At 45.0% G+C, this 14,245-nt stretch overlaps 1 protein-coding gene across 9 annotated transcripts in view; it reads right to left on the minus strand.

The window, feature by feature from the left end:
* LOC308462214 (immunoglobulin superfamily member 1-like) overlaps window positions 1-11,239 on the minus strand; it is a 119,922-nt gene extending 108,683 nt beyond the window's left edge. For 3 of the 9 annotated variants that reach the window (XR_013979069.1, XR_013979070.1, XR_013979071.1), the window contains exons 1-5: window positions 10,768-11,239; window positions 10,641-10,679; window positions 8,355-8,651; window positions 7,199-7,495; window positions 5,005-5,340 (exon numbers count right to left, since the gene is read on the minus strand). Coding sequence is in view for 4 of the 9 variants with exons in the window: in XM_080979701.1 (XP_080835827.1) it covers window positions 5,005-5,340; window positions 7,199-7,495; window positions 8,355-8,651; window positions 10,641-10,679; window positions 10,768-10,792 (994 nt within the window). In the remaining 5 variants the exon portion in view is untranslated. The remainder of the gene's footprint in view (window positions 1-5,004; window positions 5,341-7,198; window positions 7,496-8,354; window positions 8,652-10,640; window positions 10,680-10,767) is intronic. The other 6 variants (XM_080979703.1, XM_080979702.1, XM_080979697.1 and 3 more) reach the window with 3 other exon arrangements.
* Window positions 11,240-14,245: the final 3,006 nt, after the last annotated feature.

Genomic DNA, 14,245 nt, shown 5'->3' on the forward strand with positions numbered 1-14,245 from the left:
ACAACATAACATAAACCCCCTGCCCCCCAATACAGAAATCCACCCTCATTAAACATGAACATAACATAACATACAATAAGCATAACATACAACAATACAAATAAAAGACTTCCTTTATCCTGTATCTTGCCTCCTTATTTACTTCTTATAAGCTGTTTCCTTTATGAATAATTATTAAGATTTTTCTAATTGTAACTTAAATATCCACAAAGTCTCCTGCAGACATTAATCAAAGCAAGTCCAGGTATGTCTTTTAGGGCACTGTTTTGTGAAGTATTCTCTGCATTTCCCCCATGCTTTTTGAAACTGTGATCTCTAATTGCCTCTGTTAATCTAGCCTGTTCAATATACTCTAACAGTTTGTCTTGCCATTCCCTGTAATCGGAATCTGGTGCAATCAGACCAGGATTGAGGCAATATGTTCAAACCCTCTTGTTCCAGTGAGCAACCTGGCCACTGAATTCTGCACCAGCTGAAGTTTCCAAACCGTCTTCAAAGGCAGCCCTACATATAATGCATTGCAGTAATCTAACCTTGAGGATACAAGAGCATAGACAACAACTTCAACCATTCCTATCATCCCTCGAGCACAGACCATGTTGGCTGGGGCTGATGGGAGCTGGATCCCAAGATCATCGAGGGAGCCACAAGTTCCCCATCCCTGATCTAGGGAGAGGAACAGCAGCTAACTGGGCAAATCCTGCTGCTTACAGGCACCCTTGGGCAACAGGGCAAAGTATTTTAGACAGACAAACTCTTGAGGAAAGTGCTGCAGAAAGTGAGCCAAGCCGTATGCTGGAATAGGCAGGGGAAGGCATAACACTGCCCTCTTCCCTGACCCCTTCCACCCCATCTCCCTGGTCATAAATCCCCATCTGAATATCTTAATCTCCCCAAGGCTCATTCTTCTTCAGAATCTCTCTATTGTTCTGCTCTCTTCTTGCCCTGAAGGGGAATGGAGTTGTAGAGACCTTCCTCCTGGTCTTCAGCCAGTTTGGCTCCGCTCTCCATCCATGTTTGCGATATTGGGGGCTGAGGCAGAGCAGGGGGTGGCAAGGAAGAAAAAGGCGTCTGAGTCCTGAAAAGGAGAAGGAAATTGAGGGACATGTTCAAAGAATGATGATCCCCCCAAGGCTTTGGGGAGCAAATTGAAGGTTCGCATCATCCAGTTTTGACAGCAACCAGCTGGACACTCCTGGGCAATTCACAAACAGGCCACCCTCCTCTTTTGCTTTTCTCCAGTGCACAGCAGTTCAGAGGTAGACTGCTTCTGCACAATGAAGATCTACTAAGCTGTCATGACTAAAATGTTTTGGCAGAATATTCTTCACGAATGTACCTCTTTTCAAAGGGCATCTAAACCACATCCTGTAGCAGCCAATTCCATAGCTCAGTTTCTATTTCCTTAAATAGAGATTGTGGGGGAGGGAGCCAGTTATTGTATTATCAAAGGTTCGTTTTTAAATGGTTCCACAATTTCTGTCCCAGTTTTTTTACACAGAGAATACACACAGCAGCTCATGGCAAAGGTGAATGGTCAAGCAACTCAACGAATCTGCTCCCTTCTCCCCTTCTGCCTCCACCTTTCCCTGCCCCATCGCTCTATCCCTGTCCCAGCCACCCCATCTCTTTCAGACATCTTCCCTTCTCTCCAACATGCCAATCATTTCCCCCTCCTTATCTGCCATCCCCAATCTTGTCCTATCGGTCCTTCTTCCTGAATAGCTCAGTTGGCTAGAGCGTGGTGCTGATTATGCCAAGGTTGCAGGTTCGATCACCGTATGGGGCAGCTGCATTTCCCTGCATTGCAGGTGGGTTGGACTAGACTAGATGATCCACCGGGTCCCTTCCAATTCTACAATTCTATGATTCTTCCTGCGGGGTCTCTTTGCTCCTTTTTCTGCCTGGGACACGCCCCACTGCCTGTTCCTTCAGTTGCCTTTCATCCTTTTATCTCCCAGCCAACAAGACGTTGTCCCTCTCTTGACTGATAAGTCTCTCCTGCATTTCCAGGTTGCCAGGTTCTGGGTTCAAGTTTTCCTCCCCTCTGGAAACTCATTGCTGTGGGAATGTTCTGGGGTGCAGGAGAGGATATATTGACTAATTATATCCTTATCCAACTTGTGCTAACAAGTTCCCAAAATATCAGCAGAGTTTATAAACATTCCCCTTTAAGTTCGCAACGGTAACGTGTGCACAGGTTCGCTAGAACCTCTATAATAATTACTCTGGTAATTTCCCCTTTTGTTCCCTCTTAAAATACAAGACATGACACAGTCTTTATAAAAGTATAAAAGAGTTTACTCACGTTCTGTTCACAATATGATCCCAGAAGGCAGACAGCTTAAAAAGGTTACATACATTCAGAATCTATCTTATAGAAAGATAGTCCTTATCTCCTCTCTTGGCTGAGAGCCAAGAGGGCATCCTTAGATGTTTCCTCATTGAAAGAAAATGGCAGAGAGAGAGAGTGGCTGCCTGCCCTGTGCCTTTGTCATTACCTGCACAGGTGAGGCCACACCCACCTCTGGTCACATGCGGAGGAAGTCCGTCCCCAGGAAGTTTACCTGCTTGCTGGACTGACATCCCTCCCCATGTTCTAACATGTACACTCTAGGAATGTTGTCATTGACTGCTCCTGTGTTTACATCCCACAATTGCATAGTTTGTGGGTGCTCTTCGCCTCCAACTGTGTTCAAAACGTTAAGAACTGAACTGCTGCCTGAGCTGGCTCTTTCGCTCCTCCCTTCTTGTGTGCCACGACCATTGTTATTTTGTTCGGCCAGTCTAGGAACACTTTTTGGAAGAAATGCTTTAAATAAATAAGAAATTATGAAGACACACATCACATCAGTGTTATACCAGCACTAGTTGCCGTTACCTCTGAGGCTTCCTAGTGGCGCTGAACATTTCAACATACTCAGAATTTGCTTCTTCCTTGTTTTCCTGCTCAGATTTCAACGCTTCCAAAATGGAAATGGAGAGAGAAAAGAGAAGAAAGATGGTGAGGCAGGGCTGGTCCTGAAAACAAACCTCTTGAGGCTGGTAGTTCCACAGGACAGACACAGGCAAGGCTCCCTCCGACATCCTAACCACATCCAATACGAAGGAAGACAAAACAAATGCTTGGTTTTGTTGCTTTTAACCAACACTGCTCTCACGGCCACCACTCTCACGAGTGAGGAGAGAGGAGCATCATCCCCTAAAGATCTTAGGCAGGCTTCTACATACATAGGTAGTAGTAGTAGTAGTAATAATAATAACAATAATTTATTTATACCCTGCCCACCTTTTGGGTTACCCAGCCACTCTGGGCGGCTCCCAACAGAATATTAAAAACATGATCAAACATCAAACATCAAAAACTTCCCTAAACAGGACTGCCTTCAGATGCCTTCTAAAATTCAGATAGTAGTTTATTTACTTGACATCTGATGGGAGGATGTTCCACAGGGAGAGTGCCACCACCGAGAAGGCCCTCTGTCTGGTTCCCTGTAACCTCACTTCTCGCAGGGAGGGAACCACCAGAAGGCCCTCAGAGCTGGACCTCAGTGTCCGGGCTGAGCGATGGGGGTGGAGATGCTCCTTCAGGTATACTGGGCCAATGATATGAGAGGCCCACAGTCTCCAGCATCACCTACCTCTCTTCCTTCTCGTGCAGTAAAAAGCAAGAGGGACCATCAGGATCACCAGTGGAATTGCCCAGCGTGCATATAGCAGGGGTGACGAAGAGGAATTTGGTGCCCAAACTGCAGAGAGGAAAGAAGGGGATTTGGCTGTTGGTATGAATAAGGAGTCCTGGCAAATATAAGGGGAAGAAGGGGAAGAAATGGAGGCAGTGAGAGATTTTACTTTCTTGGGCTCCATGATCATTGCAGATGGTGACAGCAGTCACGAAATTAAAAGACGCCTGCTCCTTGGGAGAAAAGCAATGACAAACCTAGACAGCATCTTAAAAAAAAGAGACATCACCTTGCCAACAAAGATCCGTATAGTTAAAGCTATGGTTTTCCCAGTAGTGATGTATGGAAGTGAGAGCTGGACCATAAAGAAGGCTGATCGCCGAAGAATTGATGCTTTTGAATTATGGTGCTGGAGGAGACTCTTGAGAGTCCCATGGACTGCATGAAGATCAAACCTCTCCATTCTGAAGGAAATCAGCCCTGAGGCTCACTGGAAGGACAGATCCTGAAGCTGAGACTCCAATATTTTGGCCACCTCATGAGAAGAGAAGACTCCAGACTCCCTGGTAAAGACCCTGATGTTGGGAAAGATGGAGGGCACAAGGAGAAGGGGACGACGGAGGACGAGATGGTGGGACAGCATGAGTCTGACCAAACTGTGGGAGGCAGTGGAAGACAGGAGTGCCTTGTGTGCTCTGGTCCAGGGGGTCACAAAGAGTCGGACATGACTAAACGACTCAACAACAACAACAACAACATGAATAAAGGGAGGAGAGACTCCATTGCAGCCGTTGTTGTTGAAGACACAGTAACAGTAATTCAGTGAAGTTAAAAACATATCAGTATATTGGTATACCGATATACCAAAGGAACAGAAAAGACATTATATGTATGCGACAACAGCCACATGGATGCTGCTAGCCTAGAGATGGAAAGAAAATTATGTCCCTACCAGAGAAGAAAGGCAAATAAAACTGTTGGACTATGCTGAAATGGCAAAACTGACTGGAAGACTCAGGAACCAAGGAGAACTAAACTTCAATAAAGAAAGGGGGAAATTTATAATTTATCTAGGTGATCACTGTAAACAGGTGAAAACCCTAGCAGGATTGTAATAACACTTGCAATTTAACTAATATTATGGACAAGATGGGAAGATATAAAATACAGATTGTGGAAAAATATGCAGTTAAGAGGGTATACAAAAGGACCCATGGAGGGGAAGGTGGAAAGTCCAGAAATTTGGAGAAATCTCTAATTATGGGTATGTAATTTGGATTGTTATGAATTAATATTTGTAAAATATTAGGGCATGGCTCACCTGTGACATTCACCATTTGGCTCCAGGGAGACATGATCCATCGGCTGCTCAGTTTCTGCTCATACCTGCAAGCAAATCCCCCAGTGTGGATGCCGGCTATGACTTGGACCAGGATGTCTGCAGAGGCGTTCGAGAAGGCATTCCTGGGTTCTCCGGAGTCCGCCAGAGACTCTTCACTGCTGGAGGAAATCTTGACCCCATCCTTGTAGAAATGGAACCTTTGCTCTGCGTCGCTGCCAAAGGCCGAGCAAGTGAGGCGCAGGAATCCCCCTTCGTTCACCACTCCAGACGGAGGGTCCACTGTCAGCACAGGAGCAGGAGGAGGAGCTATAGGAGCTGTCCATAAAGGAAAATGAGTACAATGGCTAAGTGATTAGGAGTCTGTGGCTCATGGAGGTTTAAGGGGCAAGCCATAACTAAATCGGGTTCATCCAGGCAGGGTTGTCAACAGAGAGTCGTGGGTTCATGAATTCCCCACTTGGACTTCAGGAGGGGAGAGGAGAAGATCAACAGCATGTGTTGCACAACATTCAGGGGGGAAATGTGCAGTGTCCGGGAAGGTAAATGTTAGCTGTCTAAACTCTTAATCCCCATTTGGGGATCTGTACTACTCATGTCAAGGGACGCGGGTGGCGCTGTGGGTTAAACCACAGAGCCTAGGACTTGCTGATGAGAAGGTCGGCGGTTCGAATCCCCGCGACGGGGTGAGCTCCCGTTGCTTGGTCCCTGCTCCTGCCAACCTAGCAGTTCGAAAACACGTCAAAGTGCAAGTAGATAAATGGGTACCGCTCCGGTGGGAAGGTAAATGGCGTTTCCATGCACTGCTCTGGTTCGCCAGAGGCGGCTTAGTCATGCTGGCCACATGACCCGGAAGCTGTACGCCGACTCCCTCGGCCAATAAAGCGAGATGAGCGCCGCAACCCCAGAGTCAGTCACGACTGGACCTAATGGTCAGGGGTCCCTTTACCTTTACCTTACTACTCATGTCATGTGTAAGCCATCACATCCCCTAAATTGCCCTAGGAGTCTTCACTGGTACCATAGAGGGGTCTCCCCACTTCAGACCTTCTCCAAATTAGCATGGCCCCAGCTCAAGGATGACATGCAAATTCGTGAAGAGTTCCATATTTTTTCAGGGCTATATATTTTTTAATAAGGACTGGGGGGAAATTGTAATATATTTGACAGAACACTGGAAATGGTTAAAAATGTTATCAAGATTGAAATAACAATTGCAATGTGAAAAGAAATATAGGAGAACATAGCGTTTTATGGAGGATAATATGATTTGCAGTGAAAAGGGTTATTTGTGGACTCCGCAAAAGAGGGGATGGGAGTCCGAGAATTCTCTATATTTTTTATTGGATTTGTTCTGTGAATGTCAAACCAAATTGTAAAACCAACAAAAATAGTTATAAAAGAAGTAACTGGTATGAGGGTGATGTGTCAGAGCTTTACAGCATGCCCCCAGGCCCCTTGCCTGGTTTCTTACTCATGAGTAGCATTAATGCTTGACTATGGGTTACAGCATGGGACGTGGGTGGCACTTTGGGTAAAACCTCAGCGCCTAGGACTTGCCGATCGCATGGTTGGCGGTTCGAATCCCCGCGGCGGGGTGCGCTCCTGTCGTTCGGTCCCAGCGCCTGCCAACCTAGCAGTTCGAAAGCACCTCAAAGTGCAAGTAGATAAATAGGGACCGCTTACCAGCGGGAAGGTAAACGGCGTTCCGTGTGCTGCGCTGGCTCGCCAGATGCAGCTTGTCACGCTGGCCACATGACCCGGAAGTGTCTGCGGACAGCGCTGGCTCCCGGCCTATAGAGTGAGATGAGCGCACAACCCTAGAGTCTGTCAAGACTGGCCCGTACGGGCAGGGGTACCTTTACCTTTATGGGTTACAGCACTATCTTCCAAGAAAGAAAGACAGGCCCACATTGCAGTCTGAGAAGATATCAACAAGGTTCCCACTTCCGAGGTAACCCTGGCATCTGAGAACATCACCCGCTGCCTTATAACCACGTCAGACCAGTGGTCCTGCTAGCATTGTATACACTGACTGGCAGCATCTCTCTCCAGGTCCTCAGGCAGGAGAGTTTCCCAGACCTACCAGGAGATAACAGGGATTGAACCTGGGACATTCTAGGGCAGCCTTCCCCTTCGTCTTCCAAGAGAACTACATGTTTTTTTAAGGCCTCACCCATCACTGAAATCCTGATACTTCTGCTTTCTGGGGATAAGATGTTCCAGCTCAATTCCGCAGCTCGGTACGTGCAAAGATGCTCCCCGCTGTCTTGAGGAGACAAGCGCCTCGTGTACGTAAAGGAGGCCAGAGGAGAAGGGGGCCTGTAGACATGCGACAGCCATTGGTCCTTCTTAAAGAGAACCCTTGACATAAGAAGGTTTTCAGGAGCAGAGCATGTGAGGTTCACAATCTCCCCACTGCTGTAGGTGTCAAGCTTCGGGGACACAGAGAAGAACGGAGGACGAAGATGGCCTGAGAAGCAAATAAACAGATAAGGAATAAGAAGCGAGCCTTGTTTGGCGATGCCCCATTTCCCTTCAAAATGCAAAACGTAAGACCACCCAAGTTTGGCAGGGCAGGAGACCAGGGTGGCCTGCCACAAAATGTTGCAGTGTATGTCTAGCAGTTAATAGTTGTGTTCTTGCTGCAACAGGAGCTTCCTTGTCCTGTTCAGGATTTGTAGAGAAGGGGGGAGTTTCAGGGTGGGGGGAAGGATAAAACGTCCCCCCGACCTTCTCCTTCTCCTATAGTGCTAGGAGACAAGGGGCAGCCAGCCTAGTGGTGTGTTCAGGGGCCCCCTGAAGCAGCTCCAGGTTCATTTCAAGGGGTGATTTCAAAATAAATTCACCTCCCCTGCAGGAGAAGCTTTGGAACAGTATACATGAGATATGGATTGATTTATTTTTCTCCCGAAACTGCAGCTCACCAGGGTTACTGCTGCTACGATGCCTATAGGAAGTCTCTCCAGGGACCATAATGTGGGTCTGAAATTGTCCTCTTAATCCAGCCCAAAGCATCCCCATGATTCATGCCTCCAGTGCCTCTTTCTCCCAGGGGGTACTGTTGTACACTTTGCCACAGTTAAGGGATATTATTATTATTATTATTATTAATTATCATCTATACCCCGCCCATCTGGCTGGGTCTCCCCAGCCACTCTGGGCGGCTCACAATATAATATTATAAACATGATAATACATCAAATATTTAAAAAAGGAAGGCGCCTTCAGGTGTCTTCTAGAAGTCAGGTAGTTGTTTATTTCCTAGTGGGTGCCACTACCAAGAAGGCCCTCTGTCTTCTGATGATATGAACTAGCCAAACTTAACTCACCTATAATGGAAACCTCAGTGCGGTTACTCCGTTCAGACAGTTTTCCTGCACTGCTTTCTTCCAAGTAGGCACAGACAAATGATTTCTTTGTTTCCTGAAATCCTGCAGTAATTTCCAGGGTATTATCAAACTGTTCTTGGGGTCTAGTGAAATTACCATCTGCTTTAATTTCATAAAATAAGAACGTGGCTGCCAGCTGCCCTTCCGGAGGGGAGCATTTCAACGTGATCCGTTGTCCCTGGAGAAAGGTCTGTCTTGGAGGGATGATGGACAGCTCTGGAGCTGGTGGAGGCGGAACTGCATTGGGGAAAGGGAAGAAGTGCAAGGGGGAAATGCCATTCAGCCCCTTTCTTAAGCTATTCTCCTTTGGTTCCTCATCCACAAATTCTTTAAATGAGTTGTTGGTTCAAGGTATGCTTGTTCAGCACCAAGAATGTCTTGGTCCTTCTTAGTCCTGCATTAAACAAATGCTACACACAGATTTCCACAATCTACTTCCTTGGGGTCACTACCAAAACAGCATTCTAATAATTCCATGTCATTAACTGGTGGAACTTTTCAACAAAACCTTTCGATTTTTGACAAACATAATTTCACGAGATAAGCTCATCTAAATAAGCATGTTTGAACCATGGGTTGCCACATGTTGTTGGATTGCAACTCCCATCAAGCTGCTTGGTGGATGACTGATGGGAGTTGTAGACCAATAATCTCTCTCCCCCTCAATAAGCAAGCAGATAAATGAGAAAAGGAAATAGGACTTTGGGAGGACTACAGAATTTCTGATGATATTTGAATTTTGTACATATTTAAATTCTATTAATAAAATTCCCCTCCTGTTCCTTTGACCAGCCAAACTCCTCAGGCTCAATCCAGCTTCCCAATTCAACTTCCAAGAGATCCGTACTGCAAAGAAAGGCCTCCTCACCCAATAGCGAAATCCTCTCTCTGGATGCGATCTCTCGCCCAGATTCCACAATGTTTCCAGCCACGTAAGCAAAGGCTTACACAGTTCTTCAACCTTGGGCCCACAGATGTTGTTGAACTACAACTTCTGCTAAGTTGGCAGGGGATGATGGGAGTTGTAGAGCAGCAACAATATCTGTGCCCCCCAAGACTGAAGAACTGCTTAAAATAACCCTGCCCCTTTGCTACATCACATTAAAGCTCATCTTCACGACAGACTTGAATCTTCAGTATTGTACTCTGTTGGCTTCCCCTAGGAACTATGATGGTGGCAGTTTTGTGACTATGCTGAGAGATCTTGGCCAGAGGTCCTTTGTTCTCTCTCACAGTTACAGCTACCAAAATGGCTCAACTTTGATTACTGCTTGGGATTGACTATCCCATTCCATCCTTTACTTCAATGCCTCTTAAACTCAAAATCAGATTTTGAAAATCTCTCTCTCCTCCCTTCTCCCCTTCCCCACCAATGTGATGTCACAGCACTAAAAAAATTCCCTAAACAGGGCTGCCTTCAGATGTCTTCTAAAAGTCAGATAGTTGTTTATTTCCTTGACGTCTGATGGGAGGGCATTCCACAGGGTGGGCGCCACCACTGAGAAGGCCCTCTGCCTGGTTCCCTGTAACCTCACTTCTCGCAGGGAGGGAACTGCCAGAGGGCCCTCAGAGCTGGACCCCAGTGTCCGGGCTGAATGGTGGGGGTGGAGACACTCCTTCAGGTATACTGGGTAGAGGCCATTTAGGGCTTTCAAGGTCAGCACCAATACTTTGAATTGTGCTCGGAAATGTACTGGGAGCCAATGTAGGTCTTTTGGGACCAGTGTTACATGGTCTCAGTGGCCACTCCCAGTGACCAGTCTGGCTGCCGCATTCTGGATTAGTTTTAGTTTCCAGGTCACCTTCAAAGGTAGCCCCACGTAGAGTGCATTGCAGTAGTCTAAGCGGGAGATAACCAGAGCATGCACCACTTTGGCGAGACAGTCTGCGGGCAGGGAGGGTCTCATCCTGCATACCAGATGGAGCTGGTAGAAAGCTGCCCTGGACACAGAATTGACCTGCACCTCCAGGACAGCGGTGAGTCCAAAATGACTCCCAGGCTGCACACCTGGTCCTTCAGGGGCACAGTTGCCCCATTCAGGGCCAGGGAGTCCTCCACATCTGCCCGCCCTCTGTCCCCCAAAACAGTACTTCTGTCTTGTCAGGATTCGGCCTCAATCTGCTAGCCGCCATCCACCCAATCATGCAAAATGTGACACTCCTACATCCCATAGAGCTTCTGTCTCCTATCACAAAAGTTGAAAGAAGAATGGAAATCCGCTTTACCTGCCTGGACCGATCTCCCGAGGAGAATCTGGAGACAGACTGGAAGTGAAGAGCAAAGGAGAGATGCAGTGTGAATGTGAGATAGACGGCAAATTTCCAATCTGAGTTGAGCAGAGAGGTCACCAACCTGTCACCAAAGCAGCAGACTTCATGCTCAGCCAGTATCCCTGGAAGAACAACCACGGCTGGAGCCCCAAATCCACCTTCTCTCTGGTTTCTGTCCCAAGAGAGACAATGAACCGGCCTTGCCGAAGTCTGTCTTCTCAAAGCAAAGACTAAAGACAGGAAGCACAACATCACACCCTTGACTCCTGTGCATTGTGGACACACACACCCTGAGCCGTGTGCAGAACTCGGCCTATAGGCTTTAGCCATAACCACAAGCTTTATCCAGCTCCATCTAGGAGCTGCTAACCACATCTGATCTTGCTGTGCCATCACCTGTTTTTCTCTGCGGTCAAACTTCTTGAAGCAACCCAAATGGAACAATGTGCAGCAGGATGGGAGAAGGGAAGAGCAGAAGTCAACTTTACCTGCATAGACGGATCGCCAAAGGAAGATCGCGAGATTGGAAGGAAAGCTCCTGCTCTGGGAAGCTGGTATTAGCTGCTTCCAGCCTGCCAAACTCCTTTGAGAAGCTTCTGCCCCCTCTTTCCCAAGTACAGTTAAAGAAGTCACGTTAGAATTCAACTTGGAAATGTGAAAACACACGCATTGAGAAGCGGATTTCAATGCAACATGCTGAGAACCTCAGCTGAAACTTAAATGTATTTACAATATAAATACATTTAAGTAAAAAAAAGGCGAAAGATTTATACGATCTGAAGAGAAACCAGAGTATAACGTTTGAAACCAGAGATAACGTTTGTAAGTTTTAAGGAAGTTTTGTGATAATATCGATCAGAAATATTGTTAAAAAATAAGGTTAACAGCAAAATAATACTGTAGTGCAATATTAATTTAAGAAATGTGAAAGAAGTGAGTAAAATGAAGGATTATCAGACAAGCTGAGGGAAGTAAATGTAGTGAAGTTATAACTGTTAGAAAATCATTCCTTGGTCAAGTGAAAGAATGTGGCCTTGTGGGTATTTTATCAGCCGCAAGGACCCTGGGAAAGGGAGCTGTGTATCTTTAAACTCCAGACTTTCTGTCTCTTTGGTGTGAGAGGTTTATGGGAGGAAAGGAATCCTTGATTTAATGAAAGGCTTGACACCTGGGTTTGGGAGTGTGAACCTCTTTTCCCCTCCCGGAGGTTATTTGTTTTCCAACTGCTGAGAATTGGGGATCTGGTTAATTTCCACAGATGGGAGGAAGATTCTCTGATTAGGGCTCGAACCTAAAACTGACCCAGCTGCAAAAGGGTAAATTAATCAATTAGGACTTTCTGATTGGCTAACAAGTTACGACGCAAAGTAAGAATTGTAGATAAAAGGATCAAGGAATTGTTTGTGAATTGCTCTCTGCCATTGCTCTGCAACTTGCAAAGATGCCCGGCTGTAACATCCATCTATAGCCGTCGTTTCGTCCTTTGAGATGGAAATCTTCAAACACCTTTAGTACGCAGATGCTTGAAAAGACTTTGACTACCCTAACTGAGTGTTGTTGTGAGTATGTAAAGCTAGTTAGATTCTACAGCGTTTTTATTTTCTTGTTTGTAAGATTCAAAAGAAGTGCCTGTTGATTTTCAACATGTTTTGTGTTATTCTTTTAAAATAAACTTTTAAAGATGAACCTGTTTGGTATTGTGCCTTTTCCGAGGGAATAGCTAAATCCTAGCCTTCCGCTTAGTTACGCTCTACCGGGAGAATTTCTGTCTGCAAGCCTGTGGATTCAGCTTGTAGAGGGGGGGAACTGCCAGGTAAATGAGACACACCCTTCTCCCTGGGTTGTGACTCTGGGTTCCCCTGGAACAAAGGGAGTGGTGGCAGCTCTACCGGTGTTATTTCGGCCTGTGTTTGTGAAAAGTAAACCCTCGCCAACCTGCGCCAGAAACCTGGTCTGGCCGGAGAGCAAAGACAGGTGATGGAGGGGCAGTTGGGGGGTGAGCGGCTTTATTACAGTAAAAAAGGAGAAATTCGTGATAAAATGAAAAGATGTTTGGATTGTATAATTTTTGTATTGGAAAATGAATAAAAAATATTTACATATTAAAAAAAAGAAAGAAACTTAAATGTATTTACAGTGGTACCTCAGGTTAAGTACTTAATTCGTTCCGGAGGTCCGTTCTTAACCTGAAACTGTTCTTAACCTGAAGCACCACTTTAGCTAATGGGGCCTCCTGCTGCCACCGCACGATTTCTGTTCTCATCCTGAAGCAAAGTTCTTAACCTAAAGCACTATTTCTGGGTTAGCGGAGTCTGTAACCTGAAGCGTAAGTAACCTGAGGTACCACTGTATTTGCATTTAGATCCCACCCCTTTCTTCTGTTGGCAAACATATATTTCTTTGGTTAGTTAAGAAAATTTCTCTATTGCTGGACTGCAGTAAAAGCTTGACTGTAGTTTAAACGAAATAGCAAAATTATCAACAACGAGTACGTAGTTAAGAACAATGTGGATTGACTATATGGAATGGGCAGAAATGACTGGCAGAATCCGAGACCAGGGAGAAGAGTCGGTGAAAGAGGACTGGAAGAAATTTAAAGACTATCTACAGAAATATTGTAAAATTAATGAATTTTAGAAGGATGTTGGATAGAAACTAAGTGGTTTCTAGCTGTAATGCTTTAAGTTATGAAAAAAAAAGGTCCACAAATGGGTAAAAGCTTAATGGTAAGGATTTGCTGAACTAACAAATTGAACTGGAATACAAAAAAGGGAGGTACGAGGAGGTCAGGGGAAATAAGGGTAAGGAGGATATGATAGGGAAAATTTAATGTGTTTTTAATTGTTTTTATTTTGTACGTTCCTTTTTATTTTTCATGTATTCTTTTTTCTGTACTTTGTATTTTCTTGTATTTTTACTTTTGTTTTTATGTAATTCTTGTATTTTCTGAAATTTTAATAAATATCATTTTTTTTTAAAAAAAAGAACAATGTGAAACATTAATTGTAGTTCTCTGGCAGCCACACAGCCAGGCATTGACCAGATCCAAACATGCATAGCTTCAGCAAGGTGGTAGTTTTATTTGCCTTCAGGCCAAACCCTGATGGGAACCAAGCCACCAACAGAGTTGCAATGTAGGGCCCAGGGCCGGATTTAGGTTTGATGTGGCCCTCAGCTACTGAAGGTAATAGGGCCCTTTATATGTCCAGCTGTCCTTTGTCAACAGCAATTTGTCACTGTTTTTGTGTTGAATATATGCTATATGGTAATTTATGAACCTAATAGGTATTAGCTACTCTGAGCCTGGCTTCAGCTGGGGAGGGCGGGATATAAATTATTATTATTATTATTATTATTATTATTATTATTACCATTTGCACATAACAAAATATGTATTTTATCAAAATAATTGTTGAACTGAAATACAGTTAAGAAGAAGTATATTAATAGTGAAATACAATTAAGAAGAAGTGTATTAATAGTGAAATATTAATTAAGCTCTAACTTAAAATGATTTTTTATTCATAACAAAATTAATAATGCAATCACATTGGCACTTG

The sequence above is a fragment of the Podarcis pityusensis genome (genome assembly GCF_964106645.2).
Source record: "Podarcis pityusensis genome assembly, chromosome: 13".
Classification (NCBI taxonomy): Eukaryota; Metazoa; Chordata; class Lepidosauria; order Squamata; family Lacertidae; genus Podarcis; species Podarcis pityusensis.